Source organism: Manacus candei, unplaced genomic scaffold (genome assembly GCF_025592945.1).
Source record: "Manacus candei isolate 608988 ecotype Guabito, Panama unplaced genomic scaffold, ASM2559294v1 h1tg000037l, whole genome shotgun sequence".
Taxonomy (NCBI): Eukaryota; Metazoa; Chordata; class Aves; order Passeriformes; family Pipridae; genus Manacus; species Manacus candei.
In genome coordinates, this window is record NW_026138085.1 from 956,372 (window position 1) to 979,267 (window position 22,896).

At 52.8% G+C, this 22,896-nt stretch overlaps 1 protein-coding gene across 4 annotated transcripts in view; it reads right to left on the reverse strand.

Moving 5' to 3' along the window:
• Positions 1 to 22,896, reverse strand: part of SIL1 (SIL1 nucleotide exchange factor) — a 100,919-nt gene that overhangs the window by 2,025 nt on the left and 75,998 nt on the right. For all 4 annotated transcript variants that reach the window (XM_051793803.1, XM_051793805.1, XM_051793801.1 and 1 more), the window contains 2 exons: positions 2,394 to 2,490; positions 62 to 226 (listed from right to left, as the gene is read on the reverse strand). In XM_051793803.1, the coding sequence (XP_051649763.1) occupies positions 62 to 226; positions 2,394 to 2,490 (262 nt within the window). The remainder of the gene's footprint in view (positions 1 to 61; positions 227 to 2,393; positions 2,491 to 22,896) is intronic.

Below are 22,896 nucleotides of genomic sequence, written 5' to 3' on the forward strand. Positions count from 1 at the left end.
AGCGTTAGCTCGGTGAGGGGAGCAGGTGGGGACCCCCGTGGGTCCTGTCCCAGCTCCTCACCTTCTCCATGATGAGGTCGTAGAGCAGGGTCACCACACGGACGTGCAGGGTCTCCATCCCCTTCTGCCGGAAGAGGCTCCTGAGCACCTGGAGGCCGCCCAGCTTGAGGAACTGCTGCTGGGCATAGGGGAAGTGTCTCAGCATGGAGGACAGGGCGAAGAGAGCCTGGTGGAGAGAGAGAGGGCCATCAACACAGCAGGCATGGCTACTGCGTATGGCATGGCCTGTCTTCATGGCACCCATGGGGACAGCAGCAATACCCCAGCCCACCTGTGCAGAGCTCCCTGGAAAATGCATTCCAATCTCTCCTTGTCAAGGGGCATCTCCAACAGTCCCCTTTGCTCCTGATCCCAACCCCCCTCCAGCACCACGAGGCTGCCCAAATTTGGGTGACTTGCACCTGAACCCCAACCTGGGCAGTCACCATGCTTGGTAGATCAGTGACCCAGAGGGACGCGTGACCAGCACCTGACAGACCCAATGCCATCACTTATCCCTGCTCTCCCTCTCAGTCCTTGGTACAGAGCCCAGTTATGGGGTTGGAATGGCATAAGGGGGGTCCAGCACCGCTCAGCAGCCCGATCCCTGTGAGATAATTTGGATGCCTGAGGTGATGCCCCTGCACCTACATAGTCAGAGGAGAAAACCATGATGTTCCCCACACCCAGCCCTGGCACAGGGCCTGTCAGGGTGCAGCACCACGTGCCAACAGCCAGAGGCCCCGCACCCCTCAGGCGGCGCAGGGTTAGTGCCGAGGAGGCAATTAGGAGCCACTCTAATCCCGCTGGATCTCACACTGTCTGGCTTTGACAACCGTGGTGGCAGAGGGGAGGCTGAGCCTGCCCGGGGCAGGGCACGGGGATGCTCATCTGGGCGCGTGCCAGGAGCTGAGCCGGCTCCTCCGCACACCGGGCTGGGCCCCGCGCCTGGACAGATCCGAGCTGACAGCCACGTCTTCCCCAGTCCCATTTGTTTCTATTTTCCATTTTCCGAGTTGCCGCTGGTGAATTTGAGATGTTTCTGTCTCCGTTTTTAATCACAGGCCAAAGGACGGGGGAGGGAAGGGATGCACTTTTGGCCTCATTGTCGTGCACTGCTGTGAGCACCGGGGCGGAAAAACCACCGGAGCGAGAGCTGGGGGCGGCTGCCCTGTGCAGGAGGGGTCTGGGGCACTGACCTGTCCTTGGGATCCTTGCCTGGAGAGAGGCAGGAGATTGTGCACAGCACAGGAACTGGAAATTAAAGGCCTCTGTCCTCCTGGAAAAGGGGGTTCAACCCTTGGAGGGTCTCATAAGGCTGCATGTGAGTGTGGGCAGCACTGAGCCCATCCCTCTCACTTCTCCAGGGGCTGCCAGCGGGATGCACTCAGGCTCAGTGGAAAGAATTATTCTGGAGCCAGCACCCAGGGGTTCACAGTGATGCTGGTGAGGGCCCCTGCATGCCCAGCCATCCCTCTCCACCCCAAAACAAGCTCTGGATTGAGCCAGAGGCATTCCTGGAAGGAGTTTCTGAGCATGGAGAATCCTGTGGTGCACTCTAGACAGATTTCCTCATATCCATGGCCAAATGCAATGGGATTCTCCAGCCTCTCCCATGCTTTATGTTTGATGGAGAATTCTTCCCAGGGATTAAAGGGGAACATGTTTTTGGGAGCTTGTTATAGCCCAGGCAGCACCCAGTGGTGTGAGCGACGTCCCAGACGGACAGAGGAGCTGACGGTGCCCTCACCCTGCCGGACCCCTCACACAGGAGGCCCCTGTGTTAAACAGGGCTGGGGGGAGCAGCCAGGTAACGTTCCAGGGGTGGCATCACACGCTAAAGCGAGGGTAATGGGATCTCATGCTCCAGGGAGTGCAGCAGGAGGCCGGGCGGGAGGGGCAGGAAGCCCCGGCCCGATGGACAGCGCTGCACATTTGGCTGGGGGCTCTCGGCGCTGCTCGCTTGGCTCCAAAGCCTCTGCCCAAGGCAGGACACGGGGCTGGCTCCAGCAATTAGCTCCTTCCAAACGTCAGCTCCTGTGTTGGTTGGGCTCTGACTGCTCTGCCTGTCATGGGGACCCTCGTCTGTCCCCCGAGGGGCTGCAGCACCACGCCCTGTCCCCGTGGGCTGTGCCCCCTGTGTGTGCCACTGCTGGCTCTGGGGGCAGCCAGCACTGCTGGGGTGGGCTGGTACCCAGGGCCACCCTCCTGCACTCCTGGGAGCAAAGCCCACCCAGTGTGGGAAGCAGAATTAGGTCCCACACTCTCCAGATGTCAGTGACTTTCTGAGGAGTGTTTACATGGAGTTCAGCACAAAACCAACTTTGCCCAGAGGGGCAGCCCCACTCACTCACCTTCTTCCTGACAGCCAGGGGTTGTTCTGTGGCCAGAATAACCAGGAGCTTCTGCAGTGCCCCCCCCTCAATGGCTTCAATCTGGACTTTGGGGTTGCTGCAGGGACAAAAGCAAAAGGCAGGTCACCAACAGAGTAGGGCACGGCAGGGTGGGAGGGAGCCTGCTCTGGCTGTACCAGCCATGGTGTGGCAGCAGGGCCAGGGCAGTGACTGTCCCTGTGCTGGCCCTGCTGAGGCCCCTCCAGGGCTGTGTCCAGTTCTGGGCCCTCATGGAAGAGAGACATGGAGGGGCTGGAGCGTGTGCAGGGAAGGGAACAGAGCTGGGAAGGGTCTGGAGCAGCAGGAGCAGCTGAGGGAGCTGGGGGGGCTCAGCCTGGAGAAAAGGAGGCTCAGGGGGGACCTTCTGGCTCTGCAACCCCCTGACAGGAGGGGGGAGCCGGGGGGGGTCGGGCTCTGCTCCCAGGGAACAAGGGACAGGAGGAGAGGGAACGGCCTCCAGCTGTGCCAGGGGAGGGTCAGGTTGGACCTCAGGAGGAATTTCTCCATGAAAAGGATGGTCAGGCATCCAGGGAAGTAGTGGAATCTCCGTCCCTGGAGGTGTCCAAGGAAGGCCTGGCTGTGGCACTGAGTGCTCTGGGCTGGGGGAAGAGGTGGGGATTGGGCACAGGGTGGACTCGATGATCTGGGAGGTCTTTTCCAACATCAGTGGTTCTATTCTGTTCTATTTACAAAACACAGCAGACATGAATGAGGGTCAATCTACCCTGATCCCAAAACAAATCCCCCAGCTCCCACTGGTTCATGGTTATGGACAAGGTACCTCCTTCTCCAGGTAACCCCTGCAGCCACCTCAAACACAGCACATGACCTAAAATGATGGCAGTGGGGCTGGGAAGAGCCATCCTGGCCACCCATCACAGCCCCACATCCCACCTGGCTTCCCCCAGCAAGGAGCCCTCTCCTGTGATTTCCCTCACAGCCATTAATCCTCTCACTCCACATCACACCCACTCCTCAACAGCCTTTACATTTCAGTTCTTGCTTCCTCCTCTCCTCGCTCCCTGTGAACGTGCTGAGTGACTGAAGTGCTGTGGTGCTGCAGCCCCTGCCTCCAGCTCACCAGGAGCAAGGGCCTGTTTACCCCCACAAATTACACCTGATGCCACCACCCACACAACTCCCACAGCAAGTGCTTTTCTCCAAGGACTGCAGTGGCTAAATCCATCCTTCTGCCTGCAAGGACAAGCTGGAATCTCAGGTCTGGATGTGAGCAGCTGCCCAGGGACAGACAGACAGGCAGGCCTTGCCCACCGTCTGCACTGCCCTGGGTCCAGCCACACTGACACACTGCAAACCCACTTCTGGTACATCTTGGGAGCTGCAGGAGAGGTCAGGTGCTAGAGGCTCCCTCCTTGGCAGGGCTTTCACAGTCAGAGCACAGCACACTGACTGTCTCCATCCCTGATCCCGGGTCTCATGCTCCAAGAAACAGCTCCAGCACTTCAGCCTTTGCTCCCCCCTGAAGCAGCAATTGCACAGTGCCCAGACAAAGGTCACTGATGCTGTGACACACCCACAGCTCCCACTGCTCCCAGGGAGCTGCTGGAGCAGCCAGTCCAAGCCCCCTCCATGAAATGAGAGAGACAGAGGCAGACAGGGTCATAAAGAAACAAAACCAGAGACAAACAGAGCTGGGCAAGGAGCAGCTTGGAGTTAAACCCATGGCTCACACAGCAAAGCACCACACTCATCTCTGTCAGCCAGCCTGCCCTCCCTGCTCCATCCAGGCTTTGCTTCTCACACCAGGAGGAGCCACCCAGGGCTCTGAGGCAGCAGATCTGGGGGGTGGTTCCCAGCTGCCACTACCAGGCTGACCTCAGGGCAGGGCAAGGGGGCTTTGTTGAAAGCCACCTTTGATTTCTCCTTCCTCACCCATTTGCTGCAGCAGACATCCAGGCAGAGCCGAGGAGGAGCATCTGTGACCTGCACAGACAGGGCAGGAAGGAGAAAGAACAAACCCAGGAGCTCCAGGATCCTCCTGCAGATGCAATTTTCATAGCCTGGCCCTCAGACCCACCCTGTGTGCCAGCCCTGCAGCAGCCCCAGCATGCCTGGGAGCAAACCAGCTTCTGTAGTGCCTGGGTCCAGGTGGGATCTCACACACCTACCATGATGTGTTTATCCCCAACCTCCCTGTGCCAGGAGGTGCAGCAGAGTCTCCTCCTGCAGAAACAAGATGTTATTTTTCACCCCAATATGTTGTGTAAGGACCCAGTGATGGCATCTCTGATGGCCTGGGCTGGGCTCTGATTTGGGGAGTCAGGAGTAAATGGAGACAAACAGCCCTAAGACCTTCAGCTGCTCCCAGACCACCCCTGGCCCCAAGGCCATTTTCTCCCAGCTGACAACTGCTGCTCTCATTCATCTCCAGCCATACCTGCAGGCACAGGGACAGCCACAGCTGTCCCCACAGGGACACCCCAGGGACACTCCAGGGACAGTGCTGCAGCCCTGTAGCATCTCATCCACCCCATCCAGCCAGAGCAACTTCTCCCAGGGCAAAGGTGGGATGAGCACACAGGTGGGATGGAGGCCCAACAGCTCCCAGAGCACCCAGTGTGGGCTGAAGACCCATCTCATACACCCCAGCCAGTGGAAAGGGCCTAAGTGTGACCCCACCTCAGAAGAGCCAGAGATAAGGAACATCCAGCCTACAGAACTGAACAAATCCTGCACCTCCTTTGGTCCAGATGGATGTATCAGACACATCCAGGGCCTGTGATCCTCTGGGAGCCTGGAGATGCAGCACCAGAAGGCAGCAAGGAACCACAGCAGTGAGAAGTGATACCTGTCCCAAGGTCACTGGAGGTGCCCTGGGCAGGGAGTTGGGCACAGCCAGTGCTGGATGGCTGAGCACAGCACAAAACCTCCTCCTGCAGAGGCTGAGCAGCACAAGCAGAGCTGTGGGGCTGTGGTCAGAGCCCTGGGCATCTCCAGAGCCGACCCAGTGACTGCAGGAGCGACACAGGCACAGCCCCCATGCTGGGACGAGCTCTGCTGCCCAGCCGGCAGGAGCAGGAAAAAGAGGTTTTTCCAGCAGTGAGTTTTGGTCTCTGCCTTTGTCCAGGTTGTTCTTGTTTCTGTTTCAAGTTCATCTAGGGGAAGTCACAGCTAGGCTTTGCCCAGCACACCATCAGCCACACCACCAAGAAGGTTTTCAATGCCAGGGCTCCATGAGCAGTGGGAATGAGGGGTGAAGAAACTCCAGATGCAGTTCCAGACCCCAGGGAAAAGCTGGCAAATCCAACTAATCAGAAAACACAAGTCCTGGTCCAAAAGCCTGACCAAATTTCACATGCAAGTCACTCTGCATGATGGAGACCAGAGCAACTGCAGAACAAGCTTGCAGGCAGGAACTCTGTGAGTGTAAGTGCACTGAAGGACAATCTCCTGGGCTGGAGACCTCTTAGTGCCATTCAAGGAAAATGGTAAGTTTGGGATGTCCAAGCTCTTTTGTCACATCTCTCTAAAATAAATAATAAGAACCCTTACAGCAAGGGACACGACTGAAATATTGGTATGCCTTTAATGCTTGGCTGGTCACCTGGAGGATTTGATCTAATTAAAATCTCTGAACCATGGAGCTTCTGGCAAGGAGCAGCTCTGGAGATTAGGGAGCCTTCCTGGCTGGTAGGTGTGCTGCTCTCACTTCTCAATGCTCCTGTTGTTCAATGTCTCTGCTATCAATAGTCCTGGCTTCAAACTAACAAAAAAAGCTCCTTTGAAGGTTTGGAAAACTCAGCCCAGATCTGTACAAATTACACTGTCAAGCCCAGGGAAAAGCAGCCTGAACAAAATAAACACAGTGAGACAGACTGTGGAGTGCTCTCATGGGAAATTCAACCTGTTAATCTGCTAATGGATATGGGATGGTGGCACCTGCAACAGAATTTGCTGAAATGGAATTCTGAGGCTGGGACAGGGGTGGAATACAGCCTGCATTGACATCCCATGATGCTGCAGTGATGGCACAGATTTGGATGTGCTCTAAGGATGAGATTAACCACTCTCATCCTGGGGGAGGAACAGCCACAAGGCTACAGGGACTCGACACAGGCACTGTGCTTGGTTTCAAACAGTTTCCCAAGAGAGACCCTCTGTGCTAAACAGCCCTGGTTTGCCCTGGGAGGACCCCCCCCAGCTATGGGGTCACACCACATCCCTTCCAGATGTGGCCCTCACTGCACATCTGAGGTCCTTGTGGCTGGAAGCTGCTCACGTCCATCACAACCATCTCTCTCAGTCTGTGGCTGAAGAGCAGCAAACAAGGCTGGGTCAGGCTCATGGGACTGATCCATGCAAGGCACTGCCCAGGCACTGGGGCAGGCCAGGGGTAACAGGCACAGTGCTGGTGTTCACGCTGGCCAGGGTGTGTGCAGCAGGGGTGAAGAGCTTGAGAAGAGCAGCAGTAATCTCTACTGCCCACAGCTGACCTCACCATCCTCCCTGAGCAGCTCCTGAGGAAGCTCTGTCCCTTGAGAGGTGGCTCTGTTCTGTGGTGGAAGTTCCTGAACTCTGTGGGACATGTGCCATCTCTCCCAGACTGGGAGAGAACCCCTGGACAGCCTCAGGCACAGGCCACCAGACTCCCTCAGTATGGACCCTGGAGATGGATACTCCCTTTCCCAGGGTGCAGCCTGGCTCCTGGGGCGGTGACTTTGCAAACACAAATTCAAAGTGCCATTTCATCAGCCCAGCACTTCCCTCTTGGTGGCTGGGGAAGGTGACCTTCGGTTTTCTGCCAGTTCACATCTCCCTGAGTTGGAGTCAGAACTTCCCACAAGGGCCCAGACATTATTACAGTCATGGCTGGTTTGCCAGAGCACCATGAGCCTCAACAGGACACGGAGAGGGAAGCAAAGGCAATAAAATCCAGGGCTGGTGTTCTGGGATCAGCTCTGGGAGTGCAACTGAAACGAAGCTGATGCAGAGCCTGGTTGGTGGCAGGTCCTGCCATGGGCGGGGTGTGAAGGCAGAGACGGATCCAGCACCTTCCCCAACCTGCCAGGCTGGGATGTTTGTGCCCTTCTTCCTTTTTTCTTCCATTAAAGCTCTTTGTGGGAGCAGCAAGACCTCAGGCTGTGGATGACTGGACAGAGGACCCACGAGCAGCACAATGGAGGCTTCCTGGAGGAGAGGTGGTCTCACAGGGTGGGGTCAGAGCCCTCCAAACGGCCTCTGCACCTGCCCCTGGCTTTGGGCTGTTAGGGATCTGCTTGTGGAATGGCTGCCCTTTATCCCTGGATGTTGGTTTGGACATGCTATGGAGCAGCACTGGCATGGGGGACACAGCTGTTGCTCCTGAAAATGCAGCATGGGCTTCTCTACCATTTTCACTGGCAAATTTTCATGACATGAAAGCAGCTCCCATTTTGCTGAAGAAGGGATTTTTTAAGAGCACTCTCTGTTAAAAGATACCCTTATCCTACTCCTCCTAGGACAATCCCAAGTGCAAAAATTTAGGAGAGAATTTTCAAAGTTTTTCCAGACTGCACATGCGAGGGGTGTGGGAAGACTGAAAAGCAGCAACACAGCCCTGAGGCGACAGCAGCTCTGGAGTTAGGTGGGAACTTACAATACGGCAGCAAAATTAGATTTAAATTAAAAATAAAAAAAAATAAAGCAAGCCAAGTGGTGCAGAGGGACCCGGGGACTCAGAGGCACAGAGCAGGGCAGGCAGGCAAATGCCCTTGTCTCTCTACTGCTCTGGCAAGGACACACACAGAATATTTATTTCGTGGCCAGCTTGTTGTAGGAACTGCACAAGACTCTAGGAAAGAAAGGGTCACCTCCTTACCTGGGCATCCTGCTGAAGCCAGGGGGAGAAAGACCAAGGAGAGGTGTGCCTGGGGAGTGCAGTGGAGGGTCAGCCCTGCCTGGCAGGAGCAGGGGCTGAGCACAGCCCTGGCTGGGCCGTGCCACACTCACGTGGCCACGGCTGCTGAGCCATGCCAGCATCTCCTCCCCAGGCACAGGCAGGGGAGGCTGCAGAGCTCCTGCTTTGATGAAAGCCCAGCCTGATGGTGGAAAGGCATGATAATCACTGGGCTAGACAGGGCTTAATGGGTCTCTTCTCTCCTCAGAACCAGCGCTCTGCGAGGCCGCGTGGGAAATCAAAGCTGGGGATCAAAGTCTGTAAGTCTGTGAAACAGCCTAAAAAATTTAGTGTAGTCTATTTAGCTTGTGCTATAACTTGAGGATCAGAAACAGGCAGCAAGGCAGCCTGGCTTACCTTGCCCTCCCCCTGTGTCCATCCCCCTCCCCAGTTTTCAGTCCAAAATCTGTCCATGAAGAAAACAAGATCACCAACAGGAGTGCTCGGAGTTGAAATGTGCCTTGCCTGGCTCCTGGGGCCTCTCAAAACCTCACACCTCAGTCACAATTTGACAGGCAATGGAAAAGGTAATTTTTGTGAGTTCTGGAAACCAAAAGCCACACAAGTAGGGTCACACTTGAAAAGGCCACTGACTTCTTCATCCTTCTCTGTATTTGGAGGATTTCTGCTCTTGTAAGCATAGTCGTGTTAAAATTACCTAACAAATAATAGATAGAGAGCTAAAACAGATCATTACAATGTCAGTAATCGCAGCCTGAACTAGATCTGTAAGTCTGAGACTCCTAAATAAGGGCAGAAAAGAGGCAGGATGATCAGCAGCTCATTAATACCTGCACGACTGAACTTCAGACTGCAGGTTTAAGAATAAAAAAAAAGCATTAAAATACTCCAAGTGAGAAGTGACACATGGGGAGAACATGGTTTCCACCTGCCCTTCAAGCACTGGCTATGGCAAGAACTATCCCCCTGGGAAATGACCATGGAGCAGAGAGCCCAAACAGCTCCGAATCTGCAGCTTCCTAGGTGTGCACTGGTTAGATACATCTCCTTCCAAACTTCCTATCCTCCTTCTTAAGAGGAGGAAAACTGGGACAACTCAATGTCAACAACCCCACAGCCCCCTCACCCTCCAAACAACTCCCCAGCTCTGCCAGCAAATGACATTTAAGCTCAGGGCGGGTGAATCCCTCACAAAATACATATTTAACAGAGGCTTTCCACACTGCACAGTCCCCTGGTATCAAAAAGGACATTTGCACAAACAATATGAGACATGCAGGATAGTAATAAAATACCCCCAACCCCACCAAGGCTGCCTGGGTCTGTTTGGAGTGAGAAGGTGGAGGCATGAGGAACAGTCACCCCCGAGGGCTGAATGCAGCAGAACTGGCCTAGAAATCCTCTTCTCCAAGCACCAGCTCAGACCTGAGTTTATCACAGACAAAGGCCTTCAGAGCTCCAACTTAAGGAGATTAAAAACCACCCAGAAAAATGGAGCCCTAAGTAGTTACACCGATCAAAATACAGCGGAAAAGAAAGCAGGGGTGAGGGGGGAAAACCTGACAAAAGGAAAACCAGGTTTCAATGGGCAACACAATGCAACAATTTCATATGAAAGATGTGAAGCATAAAAGAGATGTTAGATGTTCAAAAGCCCAGAATATAGGAGAGATATAAAAAAATCCCCAGAAGATGAAAATCTCCACTTCAATGCAATGCTGCCTTCTCCCTTTCTGCCGAGCCAGGCGCTCCTCACCGGAGCCCGGGAGCAGCAACGGCCCTGGGAGAGCAACACGTCTCCCTGTGACATCCTGGATTACAGGGACACAGGCACGGGGTTTAATGAGCAATTAGGTTATTGAGTATTTGTTGCTAAGAGGAGAATAGAACTGCAGAGAGAATAAGCTGGAGCTGAGTACGTGATTCTGCGATTTTGATGGGCTGATGTGATACTCCAACCGAGGGAGTGTGAATCATCCCGAGACGCAGGAGCAGCGTGGAAGGCTGTCTGGGAAAAGCTGAGGGAACCTTGACTTGGCTCTCATATCTGTGTCCCAGGCAGGAGACAGCTGAGCTTCTTCTGAGCCCTGCAGTGCCCTCTCTGAAGGCAGCAGGGCTGTGACACCCCACTGGACAAGCCCCACGCTCCATGGGGACACAGTGACATTGGGTTTAACTGGGAAAACTGCTCTCAGCCACACGATGGAAGTGGGAATTATCTCACACGAGCTCCTGGCCCTTTGCAGTCACAATACTGAGCTGGAAGCACAGAGCATGATGTGGCTGGGGTTGGGAGGCACTGGGAGCACTGGAGCCACTGGGAGCCCTGTGGGGAGCAGACCCAGCTCACCTGAGCCCAGGCAGGGCAAGGTCAGTGTTTTAGAAACAGGAAAAAAATCTAGTGAGCTGCAGTGCTGTAACCCAGCTAACAGATGGACAACTGGATTTATACAAAGAGCTGTAAAAGTAAGTAATTAAATAAAAATAGCAAATCTGCTTCAGCAAGACACCTTGCAGGGATGCAGGAAGCCCCCCAAGCCAGGACCCAGCATTCCAGGTGTGGGATGCAGGAGACCAGGCAGCAGAGCTGGGGCACTTGTGTGAGTAAACAAAACCAAGGAGCTGCCCAAAGCACAGCTGCTCCAGAGAGGAGCGATGGGAACACAGGCACTGAGCGTGCAGCAAACCCCCTCCTCTTCCTCACCTCTCTGTGGAGCAGAGTAAGAGAGTGAATACTGACTCTGGCAGTAAAATCTGAGGTGCCAGAACAAAACCAACCACGCCAGATTGTTCTGCTGAGCACACACAAACAACAAACTGACTGGCTCTATTTATATCTGTAAGAAAAAATGGTCCCACAAAAACAGGCACACAACACCAAAACAAGCCCAGCCAGGAATCCCACCACCCCAGCACAAGTGAAGCCCCCAAGGACATTCTCAGAACCCCTCTCTTCTCTTGGCCCTTGGCTTTGCCAGCTCTGAGCTTCATTTCAGTGGCAGCACATACCCCCATCTCTGTGAACACTGGGCTGGGCTGGGGGGGCTTCTGCACCTGAGGCTCTCAGGGCAAGTGGGAGGGTGCAGCTTCAAGAGCCTCAGACACCAGTTTAATCAACAACTCACAAACCATTTTATGATTAAAAAGCAAAGGTTTCTTGGGGTGGCTGCCATCACCCTGTAAGCATGGAGCTGGTGCACAGGGAGCACCACCAAGGCCAGTCCAGCTTCTCCATTGTGATGGTGAAGGATGGGCCTTGCAGGCCACTCTGCAGAGTCTGTCACCCTGCTGTGATTTAAGGACTGGGTGACTGGGTGTCCCATCTGCAACAGTCATGGGAATTCTCAGCTGAATGACTGATCCTTCCAGGTAGGCACAGGCAAGTGCTCCATGGTGCATGGAGAAGGACATTCCAGGAAATCCCCTCAGTGCTCAATCACCCAAACTGATGCTTTGTTTCAGAGGGTAAATCAACCTTACAGCCCTATGTGCCACACTTACAAAACACTCTCTAGGAATTCCTGAAAGCCTGGTGTTTTACCGTAGGTCAGATGCTGAAGGCTAGGCTCTGTTTCATCAGAGGCTGCATTAATAAAAAGTGAGTGATTCTCTCCCAATGCAAGCAGAACTCATTTATTTCTGTGACATTTTACCCACAGCCCTCAAAAACTGTGTTGATTTCTTTTTTAAAAAAAATCACCACACAGCAAGAAACAAGAACAATACCACAGGATTAATACCACAGCCTTGCCCTCACCCTGTTTTCACCCTGCTTTTCACCAGAGCCCCCCTGATTTACAGATTTTTCAAAGCCTCCCTGATTACAGACAGGAGACTGAAAGCTCTCCCAAGAGCATCGGCAGCCTTGTCAGGGTGCGAGTGTGAGTGCTGGTTCCTGCCTCCCTGCTCCTCCTCTTCCTCACACTGCTTTTCCCTGCATGCCTCCAAAGCTGACCTGGCCCAGGATGGTGGCAGGAACAACCAAGGTCCCACCCAGCTCTTTGCTGCTCTTGCAGGACCCCCAACAAGCCCCTTCTGCCCCTCGCAGTGAGGCAGCTTTGCACAGAAACCTCCCCATGAGTCTGTCCAATCGCTCTGAGCGTAATTCCAGGCATGCAAAGTTACTCAGATATTCCAACAAAACCTATTCACATGCCTTAGGTGAGATGCAAACACTGCAGAAAGCTGTCTGAAAGCCCCAGAAAGAGAAAGCCTCGGTGCGAAGCACGAGGCTCCGAACGCTCCAGCTCAGCGAGTGCTGATGTGACGCATCCCACTAATAATCCTGAGAGATGCTAAAGGTGCCCCGAGGCTGAGCCCTTCAATTGTTCTTCACTTTAGTTGTTTGCTTGCTCATTTGAGCTGATTTTTCTTTAAGACAAGTGCTAATAATATCAAAAACCGAAGCAAGCCTTTCCCTGGCGTGTTCCTGTTGGGAATGCCAGCGGAGCGCAGGCACTCTCCAGCTCTTCCCCGAGACACAAAGCGAAGTGTGAGAACAGGCACTTCACTCCTCTCCCTTGCAGCACATCTTGGCGGAGCTCTGTCCTATTTTAACCCTGCCATCTGCTTTGCAGCTCCGCGTTCCTGCCGTTCCCAGGGAAGGCAGAGCAAATCTTCCCATCATCTCCCACCCACTTGGCTCCCAGCCCTGCCCCGGAGCACCCCCAGGTGCCACGGCGGAAGGTGTTGCTCCCAAACACTGATCCTCTCATCGCTTACGAGCCTCAGCTCAGCCCACCCCACTCCTCAGCAGGCAAGGGGAGATGCTGGATCACAGGGGGACTCACCCCCACTGCAGTGTCACCCTTTAAACTCTGGCTCTTCCCAGTCCCATGGGGTTTAACGGTGCAATTACAGTCATTTTAGTCTATACAAGTAGATTTGTTTCACTGAGTCATGACTCAAAACCAAGACTTTGCTCCATTTACAAAAGCAAATCACCATCTTGCAAATGCCAAGCACAGATTTCTGCTCCAAAAGCGAAGCCTGGGGAACGCTTCCAGCCAGAGAGAGAATGGAAAAGCTGCATCTGCAAAAGCTGGGAAACCTTTTTTTATGTATCTGGTTTTGACAAACAGAGAGGACGACCAGCTCCTGGAGAAACCTGATGCACTCACTCTGCATCAAGCAACTTAATCACGCATTAATGGCGGGGAGAGCGACAGCAGGAGATGCCACAGGACCAGGGACTGCGACACTGCAACACAACCCACAGACAATTCCAGCCAGTGCCTGGGTGAGAAGCCCTCGAGGAAAACTTGAGAGTCACAGAAAGCACCAGCAATTCTTTCTGCTTTCTGATTCATCCCTACCCACCCACATGCCACGGCAGAGGAGGCTGGAACTGCTACATTTAGTATGACATTTAAAAATCAAGGTTGTGCTGCTGATGGTCATTAAAAATCCAACAGCATTTTTCAGAAACAAGTGGGTACTCACATCAGTGTCCCTGCCAAGTATCAGCACAGCAGTAATTTTTCTAGCAACTTCATTTATAAGATAAAGGAAAATTGTGCCCACCTATAATTACTGTTATTACTGCTGCAGTTGGTTTTTAAACATTCACTATATACCTTTATATTTTCTACATACAAAATAAGATGAAAACATTTCCCCAAACCTTTCTTAGTCAGATTCATCTCTGTTAACATTAGACAGCTACAATTAAAACATCCATCCCAGAGGAGCTTCCTGGGCTCACTCAATAACATGCTCCAACCTGTGATCTGCACATCCCTATTCCTGTTCCTGTGTTTCCATGGGACTTGCCCTGGTTAACCCAGAAAGGCAAGTCCACTGCCCAAGGCTTTAGGTTCACCCTAAAGTGGGCTGCTCTTCTGAAAAGCATCTGAGGAATTCAAGGTCACCCATAGGGAGCAGAAAAGGTGATTTGTCTGGTGGGAGAGGGGGCTGCCTCTGACTCCTGTCCTAGTTGGGATGATTTGCCTCTCGGAGGAGTCCCTCTCCCTGTCTGGAGACAGAGTCTGGACAGGTAGCTCAGGTGGACACTCATGTAGGAGACTGAAGCTGGGTGACATGGATCCCATCTTCAGAGTCAGGGTGAAGGAAACACCTCCAAATGCCTGAATCAAGCTGTCAAAGAGCTAAAATGATCAATCTAGCTAATAAAATATGGGAGTAACACAAAGAATTCATATGCAAGTATAAGAAATGAAGCCATGGCAGGTACCACAGCTAAACTGGGTGCTCAGGAAGGGCTGGAGCAGGGAGAGGAGCACTTTGAGAAGGGAACATTTTGCATAAAAGATGCAGTGGAATGAAATAATTATGCAAGAAGAAGGGAATTTCAGCAGTGTGTCCTACATCACTGATGGATGGAGAGAGCGGATACCTGGACAAAGAAAGTCGACATGCTAATTAAGATTTAATGATCCTAAAGGCAAAGAGAAAAGGCCCTCCTCAGCCATCAGGTGGAGGAGGGAGCCCACAGACAGCCTTAGCCTGGCACTGAAATGGTTTGGAAAAGCCTGAAAGATCGTGAGACAAACACCATCTCTGTAAGGCAGAGCATCGAGCAGGTTCTGTGAGGCAGGAGAGAAGGGCTTCATCAGCAGGGTATAGAAAGCTCTGAGAGCTGAGAGTGGCTGTGGAAGCTGAGATGCCTGGATTTGGGAACAGCTTGAATGTGAAGGGTGAAGGAGGAAGCGGGTTCACTTTCAACGCTCCGGAACTGTGGAACTGTGGAAAGACATACGCTCTGCAAATGTTGGTTGTGCTGATCACTTCCCACTGCTAGACTGCGCTAGGAGAGCACGGAAGGTGACACAACCAGGAGTTCACACATGTGCTGCGAGGGCGCAGGAGGAGGGAAGACTTGCCAGTAATTGCTGGGATGTAAAACCCGGGGCGATCGCAGCCTCGTAAACAAACCTGGCTCTACCCTCCCATGGCTCTGATGCCCAGGGGCTCTGCTGAGGGCACAGGGCACACTGACACGTGGTCTGTGGCCCTGGGGGGACGGGGTGCTGTGTCTGCCTTCAAAAGCTGTGGGCACTTAAGGAAATCACTTCAGAAACCGACGGTCCTAAAGCGATGCTTCCTGCCTGGATGGGCATTTGTGACTCCACATGGGAGCACCCTGTGCTGGTGCATCTCTGTGCCAATTCCAACAGCTCCACACAAAGAGCTGGACTGATCCCAGGCCATTCACACAGGGGGGGTGGCCATGGCACCCAGCTGAGCACACAAACCCTCCGAGATGAAGGTCTGTGCATCCCCCTCGCTTGGCCAATCCCTGGAATGTGACACGCTGGGCTCCTCCCCAAGCAGAGCTGCTGCTACCTCCCACTGACAACATCCACCACTGATTTGGGACAGTGACATCAGCATCCACAAACATCCTGCCTGCTCCTGTCCTTACTCACATCCTTCCCTTTCTGCTCCCCAGCACAAGGACACCAGCTCGCCCCCAGGCCAGCTCTGACCTTACCCACAGCTGAGGGTGTCCAGTGGCACCAGCACAGCAAGGGGAGGTGTTCCCATGCTGGGCAATGCAGAGGACAGGTCACAGGTACTGTGGGTGATGTGACCCACTGAGCAACTGTCTGGAAACCATCGCCCCATGGAGAATACTCATCACACTGACCTTCCTCCTTCCCACTCTCTGCCTTTTGTGCAAAAGCAAGAAAAAAAAAATCTCAGCTGGATCTCAACTGATCATTTTGAAGTTCAGCAATGGATGTCAGCTATTGCATGGATTCACCTCTGCTCTGGAGATAGGCTGAAAGAGATGGGGTGGAGAAGGGAAGGGTCTGGGGAGACCTTAGAGCCCCTTCCAGTGCCTAATGGTGCTCCAAAAGAGCTGGAGAGGGACTTTGGACAAGGGCCTGGAGGGACAGGACAAGGGAGAATGGCTTCCCACAGCCAGAGGGCAGGGTTAGATGGGATATTGGAAAGGAATTCTTCCCCATGAGGGTGGGGAGGCCCTGGCACAGGTTGCCCAGAGAAGCTGTGGCTGCCCCTGGATCCCTGGAATTGTTCAAGGTAAGGCTGGACAGGGTTTGGAGCAACCTGGGCCAGTGGAAGGTGCAGGAGGTGGGTGAAATGGTCTAAGGTCCCTTCCAATCCAAACCATCCTGGGATTCTCCTCTTCCAGGAGGGTTCACTGGAAAGCAAGAGTTGCAGACAAACCGATTCTCATGCTGGGAAGTAGGACTTGGACTGGCTTTGTTTAAGTCCATCTTGCAGAATTGTTATGTTTAGTTCAAATTCTCTTTTGTGTGTGGTCTCTGTGAATTTCCCAAATGCAGCAGGAATCTTCTAGCATGCCTGCCATGGGATGAATCTGGGCAGGTTCCTGGTGCTCAAATGCTGCTCCATGTTTATGTCCTTCACGCTGTGCTGTGACAGCCTGTCACATACTGCCTTGGACAATCTGGGTCCACACATTTATGGCCATGGACCTCTGTGTTCCATACCACAAATTTGGGGACTTACAGCTGACTGTGGACACATCACTCAGTCCTGAAATGTAGGCCACAAAGTAGCTTTTGCTTGTAAATCAGGGGCTTACATATGTAATTGGCCCAACGGTAAGAGCAAACAACAGCAGTGGTAGCACAGTGCCAGCAATTATTCATGCCCATAATAAACGGCTGTAAAATTGAAAGCCAGCCTTTAGAAATCTGGCTCCTCACTGCACAAACAACAAAAACTCATTTGCAGGGCTTGGCCAGGGGAGTTTTTCATTTTGGGGGAGAGATTGAGGTGGGTGAGGATTTATTTTTTCTCTTTTCATTCTGTAAAAACACCACTCATGCCTATGTTTAGGTGACGGATTATTCTGGCTCCATTTCAGCACTGGGAATAACCCAGCGACAGGCAGGGTGGACAAGTCTGCCCTGTGTGTCCCGAGAGTGGGTCTCTGGGAACAAGCACAGCTGATCCCGTCCTTTGGCATGTGGGAGACAGTCAGTTGTTTGCAGGCAGCCCTTCCTCCCTGCTCCGTGCTGAGCCAGCAGCGACCCCCAGATGAGATGACACACAACCGCTGCTCTGGGCAAACCCCGCGGTGCTGCTCCGTGTGAGAGCAGAGATGCTGAGCCGGGGCCTTGCACAGGTCCTGCCAATTATCAGTGGCATCCTGGCTGATAAATCACTCCTTCAGGTCGAGCTGCAAACAGCAGTGCTGCCCCTCTTTGCCCTCCTCAACCAACCGTGGCCGCAACGCCGCCGCTCTGGGGCTCGCGGGTGAAAGGTGTGATGAGATCATTCTTTCTGCTGTGCACATTTCTCACCCACAGCACCAGAGCAACCCCACGAAACTCTTCTAGCACAGTGCTGAAAATCTTCTCTCGCCAAGCAATGATACAACAGGCAACAGGCAGGAACTGGTGCCCAGGAAGTTGCAGCTGGACATGAGGAAGAACTTCTTTGCTGGGCAGTGACCGAGTCCTGAACAGAGACCAGAGGGGGTGTGGAGCCTCCTCACTGGGGATATTTCAGAATCATTTGGCACAATCTTGTGACATGTGCTCTGGGATGACCCTGCTGGAGACCGAGATGACCCACTGTGGTGCCTTCCAACCTGACCAATTCTGTGATTCCTCGATGGCAAAGATCCCACTGGCAACACAAGCCTGCCCAAGGGGTGGTCCTCACAAGCCCAGCAGACAGCACCCTGCTGAGATTCCATCTATTTTAGTCCTTGAATTCCTTTAACAATCAGCAATGTTGAAAGATGTGGACACAGTGAGCAAAGGGAGTGAGGAGGGAGTGACTGTCAGGGAGTAAACCTGCAGCCCGACATGCTGAAAGGCACCACGCAGGTGTGGGTGACCACCAGCATCCCTTCACACAGCAAACTGACATGTCACCCACACCAGTGCCCCAAAAACCAGTGCCTCAAGTCTTCTCCTCAGTCCCTGAGTGAAACACATGGCCACCTATCACCAGATACTAGAGAAGCCCTTCCATGCACACCTCCTCAAACACCCTTGGCCAAGGGCTTCAGAGGCAGCTCTGCTGGCCTCACATTCCTCCAGCATCATGTTGACCCTCTGCTTCCTCAATATTCACCAGGCAGGGGCAGATTTCTCCCCTTCCAGCAGCAACCTGGAGCACAACAGTAGCAGGACCTGTGACATGCTCTGGACCTCTGAGGTTGGAAGGTCTGAGGCACTGACAGATTTCCTTAACTACGAATCAACCAGTTTATGTTCTCCTCTGGCATTTCTGGTTGGTTTCCTCCTGCTTTAAGCAGTGGCAGAGCATGAATGGAAGAGCTCTGTAAGGACTGCTCTCCCTCTCTCTGCTATGGAAACCTTCCCTCTTCAGAAATTTCCCCTAACTACCAAGTTTTAGTATCTTCTGAAGGAAACCACATTCATCACAGTTCAGAAGGGACCTTTTGGCCTAATCCCCACTAGAAAAACTGCCAAAATGATCCTCCCATCACACAATTAGCAGTGACAGAGACTTTGCTATACCGGGCAATGTGGTGCTGCTATGACAACAGGAACGGGAGACTCGTTAAGGGTCTCATCGAGAGGGATAACGAGCAATCACAGCTCAGAGAGAAGGCAGGAATCAGTGAGAGCTGTTGATACCAGCACAGTTTGCTGGACTGGGCCAGGTATTCGGTGAGCCCTGAAAGGTTGACTTGGATTGTTATGGCACGGTCGCCGTGAGTACAACTTCTAAGGACAGGCAGATTCCTGGGGAGTAGAGATGAATATTCATGAAGGAACTCAGTTTGGGAGAGGAAATGAATCAAGTGTGACAAATGCCGCCTATTAGGAAAAGAGGGTGGCGTCTATTTTTAGTGGAGTTAAGCAAACATTAAAGCTCACTCTCTAAGAACTCCAAATAATACCACTCCCTGGCTCTGCCTCCCCATTGCCAGATAAGAATTTAGCAGCACGTTCCCAGCAGCCAAAACCCTCTCGCCTCAGCAGAAGTTTTCCGATTTAGCCCCCGTATGTGTTTTATAAAAATACGAGTTTTAATCTCTAATCTGCATAGGAAGATGTGACGGCTTCCACCAGGATTTATTTCTCCCCCTCTTCTCCAGCATCATGAGGCTTGGAGGAACCTTTTTAAGACGGAAGAAAATGCTGCATTCAAATGTCCTAAAAGAGCACTCACGCGGAGCTGTAATCACTTCAGATGCACAGAATTATCAGGAGGAGAAAATTCATCTCACTTAGAATCAAGCCCCAATTTGAAGCAGAAAGGAAGAGGCTTGGTTTGCCGCCGTGCCAAGCACTCAGACTTTTCACTGAAGTCAAAGAAGCTACAGCTGCTCCGAGCCATTGAAAATCATGCACAGAATCTCTAGTGAAACTTGTTTGCAGAGGTGGCAGCAGGGTGATAAGGATGTTGACTATTCCAAACAGGCCCATTATTTTATATTTTTAGACATATTTAGCATGTCTATTATTATTATTATTAAGCAGAGGTGGAGTATTTACTGCCCTCTTCTCAGAAATCTGTACAAATGCTACTTTTTCGCAGGCTCCTCTTTTCTTCTGGTGAACATTAGAGTTTTCTTCTTTTACTTTTCAGGCTTATAAACATCCAATTAAATATGACAACAGCAAGAGAAAAGTGCCTAACAAAAATACCACCACCCCACAAAGCTATTTGAGAGGCCTTCATCCCATCATCAGCTCCCCAGCCAAGATTAAGACCAGAGAGTTTGGAGAGGTCTGTCCAGGGTAGTCCGGATGGTGAACACTTAGAAGGACCCTGGGCAGGGGAAGAGCATGACCCAGGCATGAGGGACCCTCACAGCAAACTCTCCAGGCTCAGTCCAGGTTCTCCTGGTTCCTGCCATGCACCAAGGGCCAACCCTTCAAGGCAAATGCCCAAACTCCTCCACCTGCAGCACCACGTGGCTTCTGTCACCTCTCCTGTAGAGCTTCAAACACGGTCTTAAAGATGGCTTACAAAGAAGAAGCTCTTGAGATGAGACATGTCTTTATTGTTGATACCAGTGTCTGGCACCAACCAGGCTGGGTGAAGGTCAAGAGCAGAGAGACACATGCAGCCTTTCCCAGAGCATCCAGACCCTGGGAAATCCTCTGTGACTTGGGGATCAGAGGTGGTGTCCTCCGCTCAGGTTCCCTCCCTGGCCTTTCCCTCCCAATCAAATGTGCCCACGACTCCCCCTCAGCTGTCGGGTTACGAGCTCCCCTTCCCTGCAGAGAGGAAGATGCCCACCATTAACAACATGTGACTTGTTCCTGGGTCCACTGGGGCAACCTGCATCCCCAGCACAGCACGTGTGGCTGGGACCCCACCAGGACAAGAGCCAGCACAGGGGCTCTCCATACATCACCTCCTCGGTGCTTGGCAGTGCCATTTGTCAGGGAAGTTGGGCCAGTGTCCTTCAGAGAGCACGTCCCCATCCCTCACCACCCCGGCCCTCAGCAACTGTTGCCATGGTTATTACATTGGAGTGCTTTTCATCAAGGAGATGCTGCAACTGCTGAATTGTCTCTTGCAAGAGTTATTTAGGAATAACTAGCTGGTAAGGAGGAATAACGGGTTCAGACTGCCCACAAAAGCCAGCAATCCCAATTATTTTTGTTTTGATCCTGCCTTTCTTTTGGTCTCTGCCAGGTTCAGGTTTAGAGCGGGGTTAGAGATAAGCAGGAGAGAAGGAACGCTTCCTGAAGGGAAACACACTGGCTCTGCCAGGAGATTAAAGGTCTCTCCTCACACAAAGCCTCTGCTTTTCAATCACCCGTAAATAGGCTCTAACAAGGCACAGCAATCAGCCAGTAACATATATCCTCACCTGCCGGCTTCGGGCGGGGAATGAGATGTATTTCCCAGTTCCATCATGTTAATTGTTAATCAAGGTATTATGGGCACAGCCCCAAATCCGTTCATCAGTCGAGGGGAGTAACAGATGTCCCAGTGCCGTGCTCCTGCCCCGGCAGGCGCCAGCCCACGGCTCTGCCGGGGGTGCCGGTGCTCCGTGGCGAGAGGCGGCCGCGTTCCAGACCCACTTTCAGCATCACAAGGTGTGTGAATAAAGGCGGCTCTGGAGAGCCTGGGCCCTTTTGTTTAGCTCTCATTTAAAGCGCTGGGTAATGAAGGAGCTGCTCTCCACCCGCCGCAGGGTCCCACAGTGCAGCCGTTAGGCTTTTAACGACATAAACGCCTTTTTCTGCTCAGTGCTGTCCCTGGCACAGGTTTTGGGTAGGGAGGTGCATACCTCAGACCCGAAGAGCAGTGCAGCTAGAGGAGAGGCACGTGGAGCCCACTGCAGTCTGTGCATCCATTGGCACCAGCATCACCCAAACCCCAGCCTGTTACAGTGGAGGGGCTGCCCAAGGTACCAGGACCCTCCCCACAGAGGGATCCAAAAAAGGGGGGAAAGACTTCAGCTTCATTCACAGAAATGAGTCCAAGGGCAAGAAGAAATTATTATTTTTTATTTCCATTTTTGTGGGGTACATCAGGCCCAGCATCACTGGCTGTGCCAAGGAGGGGATTGTCCTGCTCTGCTCTGACCTGGGGCAGCCTCACCTCAAGTCCTGGGGACAGTTTTGTGTGCCACAATGTAAGAAGGGTCCAAAGTTGTTGGAGAGTGTCCAAAGAAGGGACATGAGGATGGTGAAGGGCCTGGAAGGGCTGTATGAGGAGCAGCTGAGGGCACTTGTTGTGTTCAGCTGGAGGGGAGACTGAGATCAGACCTCACTGGGGTCTGCAGCTCCTCCTGAGGGGCAGCTCCATCTCTGCTCTGTGTGAGCAGGGACAGCACCCAGGGAATGGCTGGAGCTGAGTCAGGGCAGGCTCAGGTTGGATCTCAGCAAAAGGTTCTTCCCCCAGAGGCTGGTTGGGCACTGCCCAGGCTCCCCAGGGCAGTGGGCACAGCCCCAAGGCTGCCAGAGCTCCAGGAGGGTTTGGACAGCGCTCTCAGGGACAGGGTGGGACTGTTGGGGTGTCCTGGGCAGGGATGGAGTCAGACTTCAATGATCCTCACCTCCCTGTCAGTTGTTACTGGGCAGACACCCTGTTAAACCCAGTGCTGCAGCTCTGCCAAGGGCCTCCCTGGCACAGCAGGGCAGGTTTGCCTGGCTCCAGGTGTGAGGAGTGCTTGGCTTACATCTGGAATCAAAATACACTGAGTTGGAAAGGACACTTGAGTTGCTACTAGGGGACTCAAAGACCCAAACTGGAGCCCCCAGCCTGGTGCCAGGGCTGCTCCCCAGGGCTCAGTTCACCTCCTTGCACCCAGGGCTGGCAGAGAGCTGCAGCCTCCAACACACACCCCCACTGCCCCACTTGGAACACCCATGAGGGATGGGCTCTTCTTGCAAGCAGAGTGCACTTTTGTACCAGCCAAGGCTAAAGACAAAGAAGTGAATGTGCATGGTGTGACCCCAGAGAGATCACAGTTCAGTCATTCTTGAGGTACCAGAAGAGACACAAGATGACTTCACCAATTCTATCTGAAATAGCTGGATTTAAAGAAATTAAATTTTTCAATTCATTAGTGTGTAACCTAAGAATGAAAAATGTACTTCTAATTCCTGATCAGCTAATCCACAATCCGCTGATCTGCAATCCCCAGAGTCCCCAGGGAAAGGAAAGAAAATCCACAGCAGCTTTATAGTATTTCTCCACAAT